The 17,961-nt window shown below is 51.7% G+C and overlaps 6 protein-coding genes across 6 annotated transcripts in view; 3 read left to right on the forward strand and 3 right to left on the reverse strand.

Annotated features, from left to right (window-relative positions):
• The window catches only part of GUITHDRAFT_76035 (hypothetical protein), a gene marked incomplete at both ends in the record, with an annotated part of 1,686 nt that extends 684 nt beyond the window's left edge, over positions 1-1,002 (reverse strand). The window contains one exon of the mRNA XM_005826750.1: positions 137-1,002. Within this exon, the coding sequence (XP_005826807.1) occupies positions 137-1,002 (866 nt within the window). The remainder of the gene's footprint in view (positions 1-136) is intronic.
• Positions 1,003-1,538: 536 nt separating this feature from the next.
• GUITHDRAFT_143213 (hypothetical protein) lies at positions 1,539-2,219 on the reverse strand (the record flags this gene model as incomplete). Its single annotated transcript, XM_005826751.1, has 1 exon — positions 1,539-2,219. One exon carries the CDS (start codon positions 2,217-2,219, stop codon positions 1,539-1,541), a length of 681 nt encoding a protein of 226 aa, XP_005826808.1.
• Positions 2,220-4,013: 1,794 nt separating this feature from the next.
• On the forward strand, positions 4,014-5,725 carry GUITHDRAFT_114079 (hypothetical protein; the record flags this gene model as incomplete). The annotated part of the gene is made up of 2 exons (XM_005826752.1): positions 4,014-5,257; positions 5,299-5,725. 2 exons carry the CDS (start codon positions 4,014-4,016, stop codon positions 5,723-5,725), a joined length of 1,671 nt encoding a protein of 556 aa, XP_005826809.1.
• A 1,614-nt stretch (positions 5,726-7,339) lies between these two features.
• GUITHDRAFT_143215 (hypothetical protein) lies at positions 7,340-8,065 on the forward strand (the record flags this gene model as incomplete). The annotated part of the gene is made up of 1 exon (XM_005826753.1): positions 7,340-8,065. The coding sequence occupies one exon, from the start codon at positions 7,340-7,342 to the stop codon at positions 8,063-8,065; it is 726 nt and encodes a 241-aa protein (XP_005826810.1).
• A 552-nt stretch (positions 8,066-8,617) lies between these two features.
• GUITHDRAFT_164838 (hypothetical protein) lies at positions 8,618-15,503 on the forward strand (the record flags this gene model as incomplete). Its single annotated transcript, XM_005826754.1, has 18 exons — positions 8,618-9,082; positions 9,130-9,377; positions 9,438-9,499; positions 9,556-9,677; positions 9,722-9,769; positions 9,823-9,924; positions 9,973-10,119; positions 10,165-10,396; positions 10,456-10,593; positions 10,647-10,796; positions 10,850-11,782; positions 11,829-12,061; positions 12,121-12,313; positions 12,370-12,455; positions 12,509-13,532; positions 13,576-13,682; positions 13,734-14,943; positions 15,000-15,503. The coding sequence occupies exons 1-18, from the start codon at positions 8,670-8,672 to the stop codon at positions 15,501-15,503; spliced, it is 5,952 nt and encodes a 1,983-aa protein (XP_005826811.1). The 5' UTR covers positions 8,618-8,669.
• A 779-nt stretch (positions 15,504-16,282) lies between these two features.
• GUITHDRAFT_164839 (hypothetical protein) lies at positions 16,283-17,639 on the reverse strand (the record flags this gene model as incomplete). Its single annotated transcript, XM_005826755.1, has 8 exons — positions 16,283-16,312; positions 16,367-16,482; positions 16,529-16,633; positions 16,684-16,759; positions 16,807-16,957; positions 17,012-17,132; positions 17,189-17,284; positions 17,622-17,639. Coding segments are annotated over 8 exons (713 nt in total), but the record flags the coding sequence as incomplete, so codon positions are not given.
• Positions 17,640-17,961: the final 322 nt, after the last annotated feature.

The raw sequence follows: 17,961 nt of genomic DNA on the forward strand, positions 1-17,961 counted from the left end.
TCCTCCTCCTCCTCCTCCTCCTCCTCCTCCTCCTCCTCCTCCTCCTCCTCCTCCTCCTCCTCCTCCTCCTCCTCCTCCTCCTCCTCTTCCTCCTCCTCCTCCTCCTCCTCCTCCTCCTCTTCCCCCTCTCCCGCACGGTCCCCCAGAGAACGTCCATCCGGTCGGTCGTATCCCGACGACAGTCTTGTACTTCCCCTTTGCCATCCCCAGGTAGGCCGACATCTGCTTGAAGTTGATGCATCCCATGGGCACTACATGCAGCCTGGCCTCATGCGCCACCGTCGTCAGGCGCTGCTGGTCCTCCTCCTTCAGCTCGAGGCACTCGAGGACCTTCTTCTTGGCGGGATGGACGTACAGCTTGCAGCCGCTCTCCCGCGCCGCCTGCAGGAAGACCTCCTCCTTGCCGATGGTGTAGGAGCCGACGAGGAACAAAGTCTCCCTGTTGGCAAACGCGTTCGACTTGACCAGCTCCCCGACGAAACGAATCGCGTCCTCCTGGGCAGGGAACTCGTGCTCAGGGCTGCAGTAGGTGGTGTCGAGGAAGAGATGATCTATCTTCCTGCTCCCAGTCGATGTGAAGGAGGACAAGACCGGGTCCTCGCTGAACTTTGGGTGGAAGCGAAAGTCTCCGGTGTGCAGGTGGCACTTGCCATCGGGAGTCTCAAAGAGGATCAGTGCCGAGCCCGGACAGTGGTTTGCAGGAAGGAAGGTGACGCGGGTCCCCTCGATGAGTAGCGGAGAGTGATAAGCCACGGCAACCAGGTGGTCCGCGCTCACTCCGATCTTCAACTTCACCAGCCTTGCAGTGACGGGCGTGCAGTAGATCTTACCTGAGTTGAACTTCTTCCTCAGCCCGGCGTAGTGATCGGCATGGAAGTGGGAGAGGATGTAGTGCTTGACAACAGAGTTCCGCACGTGGAAGTTGTCGACGGTGAAGGAGCTGGCTCCCGGCACACTGTGATGAAACGCGTTGCTACCTGTTACCCGATCTTCACTCCACATGCTCGTCTTCTTCGGCTTCTGCGCTGGAGACTTTCCCTTCTTCCCCTGCCCTCCTGCAGGGCTCTTGAGGGTCTGAGGGGGGGCTTGTGCTATCGATCCCTTGCCTCCGAAGAAGGCGAAGATCGGACGAGTGTTAGCAGCCGTCAGCTGTTGTCCACCCGCTCCTTCTCCGCCGACCTGCCTGTCATGCACGCTGTGAAGCTCCTGCTCGGGCTCGTAGCCGTGGTGGGGATCGAGAGGCGGACGCTGCGGGGAAGGGAGGGCATCGTCGTGCTTGAGAGCTTCAATGCTGTCGGCAAGCAGGAGGAAGTCTTCGTGCGAGGCGAGGTCAAGGCCCATCTCCCTACAACGGGGTCGGATCAAGGTCAAGCTCGAAGGAGGCAGCGATACCTCAGGTCGGCTGACGTCAGCGCCCTCAGGCAGGACATGTCCGTCACGTCGTGGAGGACGAAAGTCTGTCATGGATCGTCACAAGGCCGAAACCTGCTGCTACACTCACCTCGAAAAAGCTCTCCAACCCCAGGACTTCCAACCAATTACGAAGTTCTCCGTCCTGCCCCTGCCCCTGCCCCTGCCCCTGCCCCTGCCCCTGCCCCTGCCCCTGCTCCTGCTCCTGCCCCTGCCCCTGCCCCTGCCCCTGCCCCTGCCCCTGCCCCGCCCTCGCCCTGCCCCTGCCCCTGCCCCTGCCCCTGCCCCTGCCCCTGCCCCTGCCCCTGCCCCTGCCCCATTCGTCGGACAGGAGATTCAAACCCGACCCCTGGCTCTTCATGCAACATTGCGCTCACTGTTCGCTGCTTCTTGACACTTGCTTGGGTCTCCTCTTGTTCTGGAGATGCTGGGGGGTTCACGGGAGGAGAGAGCTGGTTGAGATCCCCTGGACTGGGCAAGGAGGGAGCATCAATACAGTTGTTGACGTGCTGATTGCGATCTTCTAAGGATATATCCTCCCAGCTCTGATTGCAGATGAAGCAGGTCCATGACGAATCCAGCCTGAAATCATCATGCTTCCGGACATCGCACGGTGAACCAATGCTTGAGCTGTTCTGTCCACATGCATGAGGAGGCTGGCAAGGAGAAGCTGACGCTGTGCCACTGTTCGGAGACGATGCAGTCTCCGTCCGTCGCTTCCCGAGGCTCAGCCTTCGTTTGTGTCCCAAGCTTGAGTTGGTCACATTGGCAAGAGGACGGCGTTGAAAAATATCGCATTCGCTCTCCATGGCTACTGCAGATGATCCCCACACTGATGAGACAACAAGTCCGACCAGAAGAGGAAGAATGATGTGAAGCTGCGAGAGGAAACTAGGCCAAGCGGATGAACTGCAGAGAAGCAGCAGAGATACAGGGAAGACAAGAGAAGGACAGAGTAACTTCAAGATGGGAAGACAAGGATATGCGTCCTCCACATGAACTCTCGATCACCGCAGCAGCATTCCACCTTCCCTTCCCTCCATTTCCTTTCAAAGCATCAAATGTTTACTCATCAAAGGGAGTCCCTAGTAGTTAACTTTGAGTAAAAGCCCTAGTAGTCTGGCTCAGTGACCCGTTGCCTCGGAGTTGGTCCTGCTTCGGGCTTTCCCCCGGTGCCGGGCCGCCGGGCTCGGAGGTACAAGTCCGAGCAGTGACAGATAGGGCCGTTAGAAGATAGCGAGCCGTGACGGGAATCTCAAGGTTATGGAGACATACAAGGGTACTGATTTTTAACTTAACTTTGAGTAAAGGACCAGAAGGATGACGACGTGCGAGTGGGAGACATTTTCACAGTCGAAAGGGGGTAGGGTGGATATATTTAGATGGTGGGGGGTGCTTTGTGGTCTGCACGTTCTAGGCAAATCCAAACGAAATGGGGGGGGTATTACGGAGTCCTTTCGTCTTATGGGTGGGGTACTTTCTCGAAATCTTAGGGGTGGTGTTGAGAATATAATTCATTATTATCTTTTAGGATAATTATTAATAATGATCACGAGGAAAGAGTCAAAAGTAGCTTTTATAGTACTGGATTCTCCTCTATGCCCCCCACTCTGCTATGACCATGCTATGACTTTTGTCGCAGATATAAGAGATAGCCTACAATAAAATATTTTAACAACACTAATAATAGATTTCGGGAAAGTGCTACAGGGGTGGGGGTGGGTGTACATGTTCTTTGAAGGGTAGGGCGGTGCTGTAACCGATCATACTTTCTCATTACTAGGGTAGTGGAGGTTATGGGAGAGACGAGGGGTACAGAAGGATCCTTCTGTTAACTTGGGGTCACTAGAGAGCAACGAGGGTAGGTAGTCACAAGAAATATAAAATGCCCTTGTATGGCTGGGGTATGTAAAGGAGGGCCACCGAAGTAATAAAAAATGTGATGCTCGGGGGTGGGGTGGGGGTGGGGGTACTATCTGTCGGAACAGATACCGGTGGATTGAAAGTGTCTTATAAAACCACGGGTCCTCACTAGCCTCTTTTTATTCGAAAGGGGTTGGAATAGCCTGGGTAGGGTACCATGAGAACTGTGCAGTTTGCAGAGGAGGGGTGGGGGGTTGTTGAAGGAAAATGGAGGGCGAAGAGGGCCAGAATGTCAGACGAGGTTGTAAGGGACGAGGGGAGATGGTCTTTGATGAAGCGAGAGGAGGGGACAACAGTAAGATATGATGCCTTGAGGTAGACACGAGAAAACGATTGGACACAAAGGACCAAACGGAAGGCGGTTCAAGAAGAAAACTCCAAACAGGGCTATAAACAAAAGGCACAAACAAAAGTGAGGGATTGTTAAGAAAGAGGAGGGAGTTACAGGAATAGAGGTAAGGTAGTTCAAGTAAGCTGCTGAGAACATGTCTGGATCTAGTGGAAACTTTAAATGGTGCGGAGGGGCCGTCATTCGACTTTTCAAGCGACTCTCATCGCAAGACATTAGCTTAGACATCCGCATGCAACGGCGGGAAAGAGAACTGCACAGAGCTCATGATGCATCAGCCTTCTTCTGCGCAAGACCTCTTCAGGCAGCACTTGGTCGAGCTCCGCTTCTCATGATCCTGGCCATGTTGTCTTCCATGTATTTTTCTATTTGCCTGAGGTGGATACAAATTTTGAAGGTGAATGGGATAAGAAGTTTCCGTTATTACCGATTTTCAGTGGAAGGGATTCGATCACGAGGAAACTCGACGTATGCTCACGCACAAACCTTTGGAATTCTCAAGGACGGAGTCGACGTCAGGAATTCACTGTGGCAAAAGTCGGTGAGGCACAACATGACATGGCAACCGGATGGTAGCATCCTCCTCTCCTTCGAGCAACCTGTACAAGCAAATGGCTTCTACTTCATGACAGAATCCACAAATCCGGAGCTAGATCCCGTGCTGTTCCATGTTACCGCATCGGATGACCGGTTGCGATGGGAAACCTTTGGGTCCTCGTCGTTCTCCTTCGACTGGTTGATTTCATATCACGACACCAGGAGGATTTTCATTCTTTCTGATGAAAGTTACCCAACAACCTTCATGAGAAACGAAGTCGAAGTCTTTGACATGAGTGCTCCGCGTCTGAAAACTTGCCTGTTGATAACTATCAATCTCATCAGAACATTCACGTTCGGTCTTCCAGCCTTTCTTGGACTCTCAAAACAAGAGTTTGTTGCCAAAAGAGTGCTGCAGAGTGGAATGATCATTGCAGGGTGTGTCAAGACTGTACTTGCTATCTACGATCCATACAACCGTGGCTCGATCTTGCTTCACATCATCCTCACGGTGTTCATGGCGCTGAGCATCCAGCTGTTCGATGATGATCGAACTTTCTGGGGAAGTCTCTTGGTATTGTACAGTGCTTGGGCGATCATCGGGATGAGGCTTGCGAACAATGTGAACATCATTTATGCTGTTTCAGTTTGCTCTGTGAGCGCGTTGATCTTGGTCTACCGTAGCCGGATCGCAGCGGAAATACGCAAGCTTGCCCTCACAGACAAGAACGCTTATGATTCAGCTTGGCTTTCCATGAGCAGTTTGAGTGAGAATGCACGCCTCATCGACCTGTTGAGGGAGGAGCTAAATGAGTTTCCGATTCCCCTCCGGAGTGAAGCCAGGCACTACGAAGAGTGTACCTGTAGAATGGGGCTTGGATCAGAATCAAGTTTTTCTGACGAGAGAGGAACACCGAAGGGATCTTGCTATCAACAATTGAAAAGGTGGTGTCGTTTAAGATCGCCCGTAAGCTCGCTGGACCGCCTGTACGCGCAGGCTGCTTGTGTGCAATGCCTTCTGCATGACAAGATTAGCCAGTGGGTCGATCAGCTCGCTGATTCTGACGGCCTGACATCAGAAGAGAGCCAGGCGGCCTGCTCCTGGCAGGGGCAACCCTCAAGTCTTCTGAGCAAGCCATAGAGAAAGCACTTCGTTGCTACAAAGGAGATGGCTCTCGCGTCGTTGACATTTGCCGCCAGAGGCTCGTGGTGGATTCCATGGACCATCTGTTGAAACTGGTTCAGCTTATCAAAGATGATGATGCACTGCACATCGTGAGGGTGAAGGATAGGATGACGCTTCCCTTCAACCATCCCAGCATGCAAGAAAGCTGTGGTTTCAGAGCCGTGCTCTTGAACTTTCATTTCCTCACAGATGAAGCCTTGTCCTTCGGGCTGGCAGGGCACATTTGTGAAGTACAGCTAACGTTGAAGGAATTCGCTGCGCTCTGTTCAGCTGAATCGCACCAACGCTACAAGCGCTATAGATACTTGATCCGACACTGATGACATCACGTTCAGCCTTGTGCAAAAGGATGTGCCATGGTACAGGATCAAATTGAAGCCTGGAGGACGACCAGCTCACTACGGGAGAAGCTAGGCGAAAGGGGTCAAGCAGGATTCTCCTCTGCACAAATAAGCATGAACCGACCATCAACTGCGTCTCAGATTGGTGTTCGCGTGATGATGCATCGAGATTACCGTAAGGTCGCAAACACTAATCGTTGGAAGATTGCACGTCGAATTCGCTCTAGGCACACATGGATCGTACCGTGGTACAGCATGGAAGGAATGAAGGCTATCCGGCTAAAGCAAACGGAGGAGTTCAGAGCCTGAGGTTTCTTTCCATACGAGTCTTGACTCAGGCACGCGGCCTGTGCAGTTGACAGTGATTGCCAGTAGCCGATTCTAAGTTTACACTACCGTTTGGATCAAGCGCTGCCACTAACATTGTCATCACACCAATTCTGATTAAGTTAGTAGCTAGTAAATGTTCGATCAAGTCATTAGTGATTCGTATCGGACACTGGCCGCTTAGGCTGCCGCTGCTTGAACCGTTTGGCATGCTGAACTTCTTGATGCTATAACATCTCAGCGGGCACTGGCCGGCCAGTGTACTCAGCGACGGCGTGCCGGGCGGTGTAAGTTATTAGACCTTCACTTTACCGTCGAGGCACCATTACTAATACATTGTCCTCGTACTGATTTTTAACTTAACTTTGAGTAAAGAATAGAAGCTTCGAGCAGAACAAATTTTATTAATTGTAAAACTAAGAAAAAAATCTCAACCGAGTCCGGAAGGGATGATACCCAGCCGCCTTTTTGATGTGGGTGGGTGGGGGTTACTAGAATTTGTTTGACTACCCCCTCTTTTGATAATGAGTTGGGGGGTGTACCATGGGTGCACGGGGTTTGATTTGCAGGAACAGAAGGTGCTATTCTTGGATGGTGGGGTAGTGGTATCACGGGCCGGATTGAAAGGGTTGGGTAGGGTCATGAGGAGGAATATTGGGGGTAGTATGGTTTAAGACTGCTCACGTGAGGGGGTGGGGTGAGGGGGGGTTACTGAGCTGTAAAGAAATCTGCGAGCAGCGGAGCGGGGGACGGAGGGTGACAGGGAAGAGGGAAACGAGGAGACGGGAGAGCGAAGAAGAGAGTGAAAGTGAAGCAAGAAGACATATAAACTTCAACTATCACATCCAAAGAGATTTTTTTGCAGAACAGGTGTGATATACTGGCTGGCTGGGCTAAAAGAAGTTGCCGCGATTCGTAATTCGAAATTTCGGATTGATGTCCCTTCATCTTTCAAGTGCTCTGAGATGGTGCCTGCTGTTTGCCTCGTGGTTCTTCGATCTTTGTCAATGTTTTAGCTTTCCATGCAAGACTCATATGAGGCATAATGCACCCCCTCTTGTGGTGATGAAAAAATCAGTCTCTTCGAATCAACATGTCAAAACAAGGACTGCTGGCGGCTTCGGCAAAACAGCATCGAGCTCGAAGTCAATTGGATCGAAAAGGAGCATATTGCCATCGGAAGACTTAGCCCAACGCCTGCTCTTGGAAAGCAATGGGAATGTCGCCCATGCACAATCCAAGTTTTTCAATCAGAAGATCATCGAGATGAAGAACAGCGAGCCCCAGCTTTATTCTGAGATGCAGAGCTTGGGCTCCAAATCATCGAATGCAGAGAGTGGAAGTGAATCATCGGCCCAACTCCGCGAGCGTCTTGTGGAGATAACGTGGGATACGGTTGCCGCTTTCCTGCCCAAGGCTGGCGGAACTGTAGACTCTGTTCTCGAAAGGAAGATGATAGCGATTGCACAATCCTGTTTGCACAGACCGGAATGCAGTCTTCTGGATGTGGGGTGTGGCACGGGCTCTGTTTTGAAGTTTCTTGATGATTGCGAACATGCAGCGGGTGAGTATCATGGGATTGACATAAGCGGCAATATGATTGAATCAGCCAAATCCCAACATCCAGGAGTTTTGTTCGAGAAAGCGAACTTTTTGCAACTACCTGTTGGAGAAGGATGCAAGAAGTATGATACCATCTTGTTCAATGGTTCTATACAGTTCTTTGTCAACCAACAGGAGGTCATCAGGCATGCAAAGAGTCTCCTGCATCCAGCAGGTCGAATCGTGATCACTCATGCTAACGGAGAAGAGTTTGTGAGGCAGGAGCAAGCCGGAAACCGCTTCCTCGTTCCCTCCCTTCTGCCCTCCACCGATTTTCTGGAGGAGATTGCAATCAAAAATGGTCTCGTGGTCATGGAGAGGGATGGAACAGATTCTTCGCTGAATGATCCAGCAAGTTTCTACTTGCAGGTGCTCGCTGATTCCGAGTAGAAAATTGTTTTTCACGAGCATTTTTCTGGTATTTTGTATGTATCTGATCCTTTAACTTGTTTTTGTAATTTGCTTATTTCCGTTCTTACCAAGTTTCATTGAAATACTTTCAATAGCTTCACTTGTTTGGTTAAGATCTTGTTTCGTTCTTCACGAGCAGTTCTCCCAGCATGAGTGAATAAGAGTGAGAGTGGGGGAGGGGGGAGGTGAGGAGGGGCAAGCTCCTTCCCTCTGACGTTGCTGCAAAGATCGGCCGTCCGCTTGCTCCGGTGCCGCCTTTTTGTCCGTCGTCTGCAACATTTCTGCAACCGTGCGTGACTGAACACGATCCTAGTACAAATTACCCCAACGCGGGTTTCGGCCTTTCGGATCCCAGAGGAAGAACTTTAGACGGGCCACAGCCTTTCGGGTGTGAAAATTTAGTAGATTCGACCATGAACTTTAGTGGGGCCAAAAAGAACTATTGAGGAAACACGGCTTCTGCGTCGTAGGGCCAGGGAGGGCCGGAGCAAGACGACGAAAGGGAGGAAGAGGAGGAGGGGTACAGTACAACAGGAGATGCAAGGACCTTTCTAGTTGGCAACAAGGCTGAAGGCAAGCTCACATGTTCGCCACTTCAGTTCAACAGCCTCCTCAACCATTCGTGAGTGCAGATGAAGTGCATAGGGCGTTCGAGCAAGGATCGTACTTCGACGACGAAGTTGATAGTCAAGTGGAGTCGATCACAAATCTGGAGAACACAGAGGGTGATTTCAGACGCGAAGCTGCTCTTGTCACGGACTACCGCACTGAACTGCCAGAAGAAGAAAGCGAAGGCTACGACTATCACATGGAGAAGAGGTACATCCGTGAAAACATCGAGTTGCAGGGCTCGCATGTCTTCATGTGGGGTGACGGCGAGAATGGAAAGCTTGGAAATCAGTCTGAGGAAATACAACACGTGCCGTACATCGTTCCAGCATTCCGAAACGTGTTGGTCAAAGTTTGTGCTCTTGGAAAGCAACATACGCTGTTCCTGTATCTTGATAAAATCACACTTTCACTCTAAGTAACTTCACTTGCAGGAGTGCCGATGGAGTTGTCCTATCATGCGGCTCGAATGTGTATGGGCAATTGGGCATGGGTGATCACATGCTTTCAAGATCAACACCAGTAAGCGAACCATCCAAGCAGAAAAGCCTTGACAAGTTGCAGGCTATTATACAATCTCTAAACAACATTGTCGGGATTGCCGCTGGATATTATCACTCCCTTGCACTCAATGACACTGGGAAAATTTTCTCTTGGGGAAGTGGATCTTGGGGCAAGCTAGGTGTGCATTTCTTTCCAATGCCCAGTAGCTGGCAGATGACGAACTAACGCCGTGACCCAGGCATCGGGTCTGATGCCAACGCTGAAAGTCCTCGCTTTGTGGCATCTCTTCAAAACTCAAAAGTGAAGACAATCTGTGAATGCCTGTCCGCTTGCAATGGCTGAGTCGAGCGTGATAGGTCGTACACATCGCTTGCGGAGCTCATCACACTGCAGCAATCACTACTGTGGGTGATGTCTGGACATGGGGAAAGGGCTTGCGTGGTCAACTAGGTCACAAGAGCGTCAAAGAAGAATTCAGGTGGCCGCAAACAACCTCTGATGTTTCCTGATGTCTGCTCATAGCCCAAGGCTGAATGCAAGTCTGAGAAAATGTGGAGCTCAAAAAATCAGGTGGATCTCACAACAGGCATTTGAGGTTGAAAGTGTTGAGCGGAGATATCCAGGTGTGGTGATGATCACACCCTGGTGATATTGCGATCGGGACAACTGTATTCTATGGGAGCAAATACCCATGGACAACTCGGCCTAGGTGACGCAACAGACAGGTGAACAAGCAGGTGAAAGCTTTCAGTGACTGAGTTGATGATGCTTAGAATCATCCCGACTTTGGTCACCGGATTTGCGAATGAAAAGGTGATCGACATCGATGCGAAAGGATGTCGATCCATAGCATTGACAAACACCGGGAAAGTCTTTGCCTTCGGAAATGAGACTGAACCTCACTTGAACAGAATACCAAGGTTTGCGGTATTCCTGTCCCGAAACCTTTTCTAATCTCTTTGTAGGTTTGTTGCGGGACTGCCGAAATCGGATCTCATCATTGCAGTTGCAAGGACTGCTCACTTTGATTTCGCTATTTCTGACACCGGACAATTGTTTCGCTGGCGACCTTTTAGCTCGGAAGAAGAAAGCAGTAGAATGCTGGAGTCCTTCCATGCCATCAAGGGTGTCGTGCGAATGTTCTGCGGTCACAACCACATGGCAGTGATCTGCTCGCCCGAAATGGGATGTACCCAGGTATGTGAGCAGCAGTTACAAGTTCTGCGCGCTCTTCTTCTGTTGAAATTGGAGTGCAGGCCATGATTTCGCGCAACAAATCTACAAGCTTTTCTTCGGATATTTCAAGAGCAAGTCTTGAGAAATTTCCTTCGGAGAAAATTCTCCCTGCTCTTGGAACAAATACTGAGTATCTTGATGAATTCGCAACTGTACAGGTGACAACGAATGTGTTGTCATAAGCAGACAGAAGTTGTTCATTGAAATGCAGGTGCGTGATTCTCCGAGCCGAGAAGGGGATGGATACATCTACACCTATGGAAAAGGTGTCTTCGGCAGACTAGGCCATGGTGTTGAGTACACACGATCTGAGGAAAGCGTGAAGCATCCTAAGAGAATAGAGACTTTAGCGAAGATGTCGGTATGACATCATGTGAGGAGCTGAGTGCTCGGGGCTTGACGGTCTGTGATCAGGTTGTGTTCATCGCGTGCGGTAAAGACTCAACAGCAGCCCTGACAGACACCGGCAAAGTTTACACCTGGGGGAAATCAGCCCAAGGGAAACTTGGATTGGGGAGTGGCAAGCCTCTGGCTATCGTTGTGCCACAACTCGTTCAGGATCTGAGCTCCCATGTTGTGTGTCAAATCAGCCTTGGGAGAAATCATGCTGCATGCTCTACTGACATGCACAAGTTCTTTGTGTGGGGAAGCAACACCTTCGGTCAACTGGGAATACCTCACATATCCAGCTACATGCCGGACCCATATGAAATCACATCCTTGCGAGAGGCAAACATCAGGAGCATAGCTTGCGGAGGCTGGCATACGTTGATATCCACCAACACAGGGAGTGTGATGTCGTGCGGGAAAGGATGGCACGGCCAACTAGGACACGGGGATTATGAATCGCTGACGGCACTCTCCAAGACCCTGCCTTACTTCAAGAAGATTGTGGAGGGGTTCGGAGACTCTTTCATCGTCAAAGTGAGTGCTGGGAAAGAGTCGTCAGCGGCCATTACAAACAAAGGAAGGCTCTTCACGTGGGGCAAAGGAGACGAGTACCAGCTTGGTCACGAGAGTTCCAAGAACGAAGCATATCCCAGAGAGGTTGAGTTCTTCGCAAAGATTAGAGTAGTCGACGTGTCGATCGGTGATTCACACATGCTGGCGTTAGATTATTCAGGTCTGCCATATTCCTGGGGAAACGGCAGTGCTGGTCAACTAGGTCACGGAGAAATGTGTGAAAGGGAGACCTTGCCGAGGCCGATCATGCTCTGTAGACGTGGATTGCGAGACGGCATTGAAGAGAGATTCTTTGATATACAATGGGGGTCGTTTTACATGCAGAAAGAAACTCTACCCGGAGAAGACGAAGAAGTTGAAGTCATGCGTGAAGAAAGGGGAAAGGTTTGCTTCGCTGACCAGTGAACTCTCGTATTGATTTCGAACCCAGGTCTGTATGATCGAGGCGTATGGAAATTACAGCCTGTTTGTCCTCGAAAGGTTGGCAAACAAACAAGAGATACTGTTGTACGAAGATGCGGTCAAGAAGCAAGACCATTCCTTGAAGAAGATGACGAAAATGACAAGAATTCGCGAATTATTTGGATGTGGCTCCGGGAGACATGGAATATTGCAGAATGTCGGGAAAGAAAAGGAATGCTTGCCTAAACATCTTCCGTTCACGTGAGTCGTCTCACGACAATCACTTTAGCTTGAGGCATGACTGACTTCTAATCCCTCAGCGATGACGGAGATGAGCTTCAAGACATCTTTGCGATTTCAGGAGGGAAAGCTCATGTTGGCATGATCGTTCGACAAGATCCGCTTCGAAACGTGGAATGGAGGAATATTACAGACATGCAAACACAGAACATCAAAGCACAAATGCAGCAGAGAAAGAATCAGGCTTCCTCTCAACTTTTGGACCTTTCTCAGGTGATTCATCTCCATCGAATGATAATCCTAGGTTGACTCAGTGTTGTTTGACACAGCTGGACATTGAAGATAACATAGAAGACTTGCATGTTCAAGACTTCTTCGAGAATGAAGTCGAGTACAAGCTCACAGAAGCTCTCAAGTGATTGATTCTTCCATTCTTCAAAGCAACATGACTGACGAGTGATTTGTCAGGAGCTTGCCTTCGTTTGAGTATGGGAAGTGGCTATCTGCCCTTTTGGAGAATGATGTCGACCTTGAGACCTTGTCAACGCTGCAAACAGATGAAAACCTGCGGCTGATCGGAATCACCGCCATTGGAGCTCGGCGAAGGCTCCTGAAAGAGATCATGAAGATGCCCAAGCAGTTTCCTCCCATGTTCTATTCGTACAAAGATGATCAACGATTCTACTTCTCCTGGCCTCCAAGCATCACGGGAGAGATAGCAAAAGCCAAGAACGATGAGAAGAAGGCACGAGCGGGCGGGCCGTTCAAGGAGTACTTCAATCGGCTGAATATCGGGAGGATCCTGCAGTGCCTCGTGAGGTACTCGGAGAAGAAACACTTCGAGCAGATCAGAGACCGCGCAAACAAGAGGTATGAGGTGGACCTGGAGGGTGAGTACCATATTTATACCTGGGGATGCGGAGTCAATGGACGGCTGGGTCACGGTTTCCACACGGGATACTCAACTCCGCAAGAAATCACCAGCTTCCCCTCCAACACCAAGATCGTTGAAGTGGCTTGCGGCTGTGAACACTCGCTCGCACGCTCCTTCGATGGTGGCGTGTATGCGTGGGGAGCAGGCGACAGGGGTCAACTCGGATCGTTGGAGAACTTTGATTGTGTCAAGATCAACTATGCGTTCAATCCACAACCAGTGCTGAACCTCAAACGATACTTCATCCTCAGCATCGCGTGTGGCAGGTGGCACAACATGACCCTCACAAGTGAACGCCAGGTTCTCTCCTGGGGAGCCGGCGAGTTCGGTCAGCTAGGGCTCGATCACAACCTCTCCAAAGGCACTCCACAGATGGTGAAGGCCCTAGACGGCAGAGCTCCTTGCAAGATCCTGTGCGGCGGGTGGCACTCAGCTGCGATCCTCGAGTCAGGAAAGATTCTGCTGTGGGGAAAGAACGTGTACGGGCAACTAGGACATGGAGACACCAAGTCCTGCAGCGCTCCGAGAGTGAACCAATACCTGAGGCTCGAGGGGAAGGTAAGCTTCCGCTCTCTCACGTCCTCATGCTGATCCTCTGCAGGTTCGCACCGCTGGCCTTGGAGCAAACCACACGCTCGTCGTCATGGTCGCCAACAAAGTATTTGCGATGGGCTCGAACATCGACGGGCAGTTGGGACTTGATGACCCGTAACCTTGCTTGCTGGTTGACTTGATGAGGTTGACTGACTCCTCTTGCAGATCAAGGACTGGCAAGAACGTGCCCGTGTCTATCGAAGAGCTCAACGGGAAGAACATCTGTCAAGTAGCAGCGGGGGATCAGCACTCACTGGCTCTGAGCGTGTTCGGAGAAGTATGGTCTTGGGGCGGCTCTCCTTTCGGTCAGCTGGGACATGAAACCATCACGGACAAGTTGGCCCCAACTCCTCTGCTCGAGCGACACAAAATTCCTCCTGACGTGAAGTCGATCGCTTGTGGTTACACTTTCTCGGCAGCAATGAGTGCGAAGGGGGAGGTGTTCACGTGGGGGAATGGTGAATCGGGTGAGCTGGGACATGCCCCGAAGGTTCTGACGTATGCTCCAAGCCTCATCAAAGACTTTTCCGAGGTTGTCCAGATCGCGTGTGGGTTCAAGCATATGGCAGGCATCGTGTTCAAGCCTCGCATGAAGACCATCGAACTGACAGGATCCTCCAACATCGGAGACAACTCGACGACCTTCTCGGGCTCGATTGCTGCAGGGTCAGTCTCCGGCTCCACGAGGAGCCACACCACCGGCCACCATACCACGAGAACCTCCGCCTTCTCCGCCAGCAACCAGAAGAGACATGGCTGCGTGTTCGTGTGGGGAGAGGACACGTGCGGTCAGCTTGGCATCCGAGGGCTGCAGGCGGCTCGATCGCCTTCGTTGATGCAGAGCCTGCTCGCCACGAGCATCGTACATATCTCAGCCAACTCAGACATGTCTGCCTTTGTCACAGACTCCGGTTCCTTGTATGTCTCTGGAGGGAGCGAGCATGGCAGGCTTGGCCTGGGTCACATGGCTCCAGCGCCCACCCCGGTGGAGATACGAAGCCTGAACACTGTGAAGATCATGAAAGTCGCCTGTGGGACTTACCACTGTTTAGCGCTGACCGAGGAAAAACGAGTTTATGCCTGGGGCGATGGCAAGTGGGGAAACGCTGGAGTGTCAAACACCAACGACGTCCTTGAGCCCCAAGAACTGTCGAGCTTGGCAGCATGCAGCATCATCGGCGTACACGCCGGTGGCTTCCATAGCGCAGCCCTGTCGCAGTACGGAGATTTGTTCATGTGGGGCAAGAATTCCAACGGCCAGCTGGGCCTTGGAACTACTTCAGCAGCGGAGGACAGTCCGACCAAGATCTCGAACTTGGACGGGGTAGTGATGGACGTCTCGCTGGGGGCGAACCATTCTGCTGTCCTCATGCAGGTGAAGATGCTTGAATCGTCTCTCCTCTCGCTGACCCTCCTCTCACCTCCTCCTAGGTCACCTCCCCGAACCTCTTCACTTGCGGGCTGAACGCAAACGGTCAACTTGGTCTGGGAGATTTCGTTGACAGGTCAACCCTGACGGCTGTGGATGCTCTCGATGATCGGCAGATCGTGTCGGCGTCCTGTGGAGCAGCGCATACAGCAGCAGTGAGTCAGTATGGGGACCTCATTACTTGGGGGAATGGACGCAACGGTCAGCTCGGCCTCAAGGCGGGTCTGAGCAAAGACATAGAGAACCCCGTCCAGCTCCCAGCCATCTGCAACGATCCGATGGTGAAAGTGGTGTGCGGGCAAGAGGTGACGATAGTTGTGTCGGAGAAAGGCGAGCTGTACATGGCTGGGTACGAGAGCACCATAGGGCTCGGAGGGAACTCCTCGAGGAGGCGAGAGTTTGATGTGAGCTTCAGAGAAGTGGAAGGGCTCATCCAGCCGACCCAGATCGCTGTAGGATCTGTTCACGTGCTAGCATTGGTTGGCATCAGCATGGAAGCAGCTTAAAGTTGCCAGGTTGCGAGGATACAAGGAGATGTCTTGTTTGGAAAATAAAAGAAACTGTTGGGTCTGCTTTGTGAGGGCACAGGTAGCTAAAGAAAAATCAGATGGCGGTTGGGACATAACGCGATGGCGAGCAGATTATTGTCTCATCAGGGGTTGTAGTTGGAGACTTTACGGCTTGATTTCAAGGACAACGTGTTGGGCTCGAGACCTCACTCTGCATGCCCCTTGCTCTTTTCCCTCAGGGCAGGTGGCAGATAGGAGGCGCGTACGCTCACAAGACGTGATGGAGCATAGCGCAGGGCGGAACAAGAACAATTACAGAGGGCTAAGGGTAATGCCGGCCAACAAATAGCTGGTGATGACTGCAGGATGGACGGAGATGGGAATGACGAATTTGGACATTCGAGGGGAGTGAAGAATTCAAAGGGCTGAAGAACGAAGGTCTCAACCCACATGGAGATTTGTAAAAGTAGCGATGAAAGTGACTGTAAGAATGAGATATGTGGAAATGCTGTGGAAACAAGAGAAGACAGGAACAAAGATAAGTGCCTGTCGTTCCGTGGAAATAAGAGCAAAGAGGAACAGAGATGAGTTCCTATCCTTGTAAGATTTAACGAGTAGGGATCAAAAGAGATACAAGACAATAAGTTTGGAGGAGTGACGTTGCTACCCCGACGTGGTTGTGACATGACTTCCTGAGCGCGATGGTACGAGATCCAGGAGATATACAGAGAGATTGCACACAGTGCAAGAGTATCAAAGACAAGCAGGATTTCCTCTTATCCATCCTTGAAAATGTCGCCCACATCCTGCATGCCCCGTCATGGCCCATCCTCTCCTTGTGCTCCTCCGCTCCTCATCACCTGGGATTCGCTAAGGAAAACCTTGTCGTACAACAACCCTGCACATGCTCCCCCTGCCATGGTGGCGAGCACGTAAACCCAGACATGCCTGAACATACCGAACGCGAAAGCAGGACCTGTGAAAAGTTGAGATGCTGTGAAGCAGCAACAAGCTCGAGCTACCCAGTGTCCTTGCTGGGTTCATGCTCCCTCCGGTGAAGGGACCTTCGGCGAAGGTTCCAACGATGATGGCGAGCCCGATGGCGATCGGCGATGCGTTCTTAGCGACTGGCGAGGAGGCGTCAGGGCAGGCATTGGGAAGGAAGAGGATGAAACACCTCCTGCCTTGTCGACTGCAGTTGCAAAAACAGAAAAGACGAGGGTGAAGGTGCACAAGAATTCAAGGAAGAAGACCTGACGGTAGTTCCCTCACCCTCCCGCCCCCTCTTGCTCGTCCTCACCTGGAACGGATGGGTGAAGGTCAACGACCCCGTGGTGATGAAAGGAGTCTCGTCCATGGCAGGAGGCAGAGCCAGCTTGAGAGCAAGAGCTCCAAAGATTGCGCCAAGAACCTGAGCTGCAATGTAGATGAAATATCTCCTCCTCCCCAGCCTGTCGGTGACGAGTGCCTCAGTCTACCGCCGTCTTATCCTCAAGAGCACCAACCTTCCAGTCACTACAAAGGCTGTAGAGATGGCTGGATTCAGATGTCCCCCGCTCGTGCCTGAGGTCGCGTAGACCAGCACGATGAAGGCAAGCCCATTGCCAATGGCTGCCGTAGCCAGGCCTGAAGGGAGGAAATCAACCCCTTGCAAGAGCTGAGAACCAAGAGATCGCACGCACCTGTCGAGATCGAGTTCGCGTCTGCTCCTCCTCCGATGAACTGGAAGAGAAAAACTCCCACAAACTCCGCGACAACACAAGACACGGGTATCCTTCCTGCAATCCACAGTGTCAATGTCCGAGTAGGGATAACCATTCGCTAACAAGTTGAAGGATGCGAGCAGTCAAAGAAGCTTGAAGGAAGCATCGGTACATGCCCGATGTCTGACAAACATCACAAGGATTGACAGACACCAACAGTGCGGGCCATCGAACAGTGAAAGGGCATGCATTGCATTTCGAGACCCGACAGGTCTCTTCCACAGAGCTTGGAGATGGTCAGGAGGACGTAGAGGACATGGAAGTGACGAATCTTGACAAGAGGAGGAGGAAGAGGAGAAGGAGAAGCGCTCTAGATGTGCATGCAGCATCCAATCTCCCAGCCTCCACTCACCCAGCAACGACGCCATGGCGGACTGCCCCTTCAGTCAACTAGGAATGAGGGGGATGAGGGGCAAAACCAGGCTGCAATATGAGTCTCGGCGGCCCCCGGGCCCGGGGCCGGGCCCGCGGCCCGGGCCGGGGCGTGCGCGGGCCTGGTGACGGGGAGCCTCGGCACGCGGCATCATGAAACACACGACGGACCGTCAAGGAAATCACTCAGGCCCTTGAAATTTTTACTCAAAGTTAAAACAAGGCTCACAGTTAGTATCAGTATCTCAGTGATCGTCACTGCAATATGCGCCTGCTTCCACCCTTGCTGCAGTGCTGTGAGTGAGGCTCCGGGCCTTGTG

Source organism: Guillardia theta, assembly GCF_000315625.1.
Source record: "Guillardia theta CCMP2712 unplaced genomic scaffold GUITHscaffold_72, whole genome shotgun sequence".
Lineage (NCBI taxonomy): Eukaryota > Cryptophyceae > Pyrenomonadales > Geminigeraceae > Guillardia > Guillardia theta.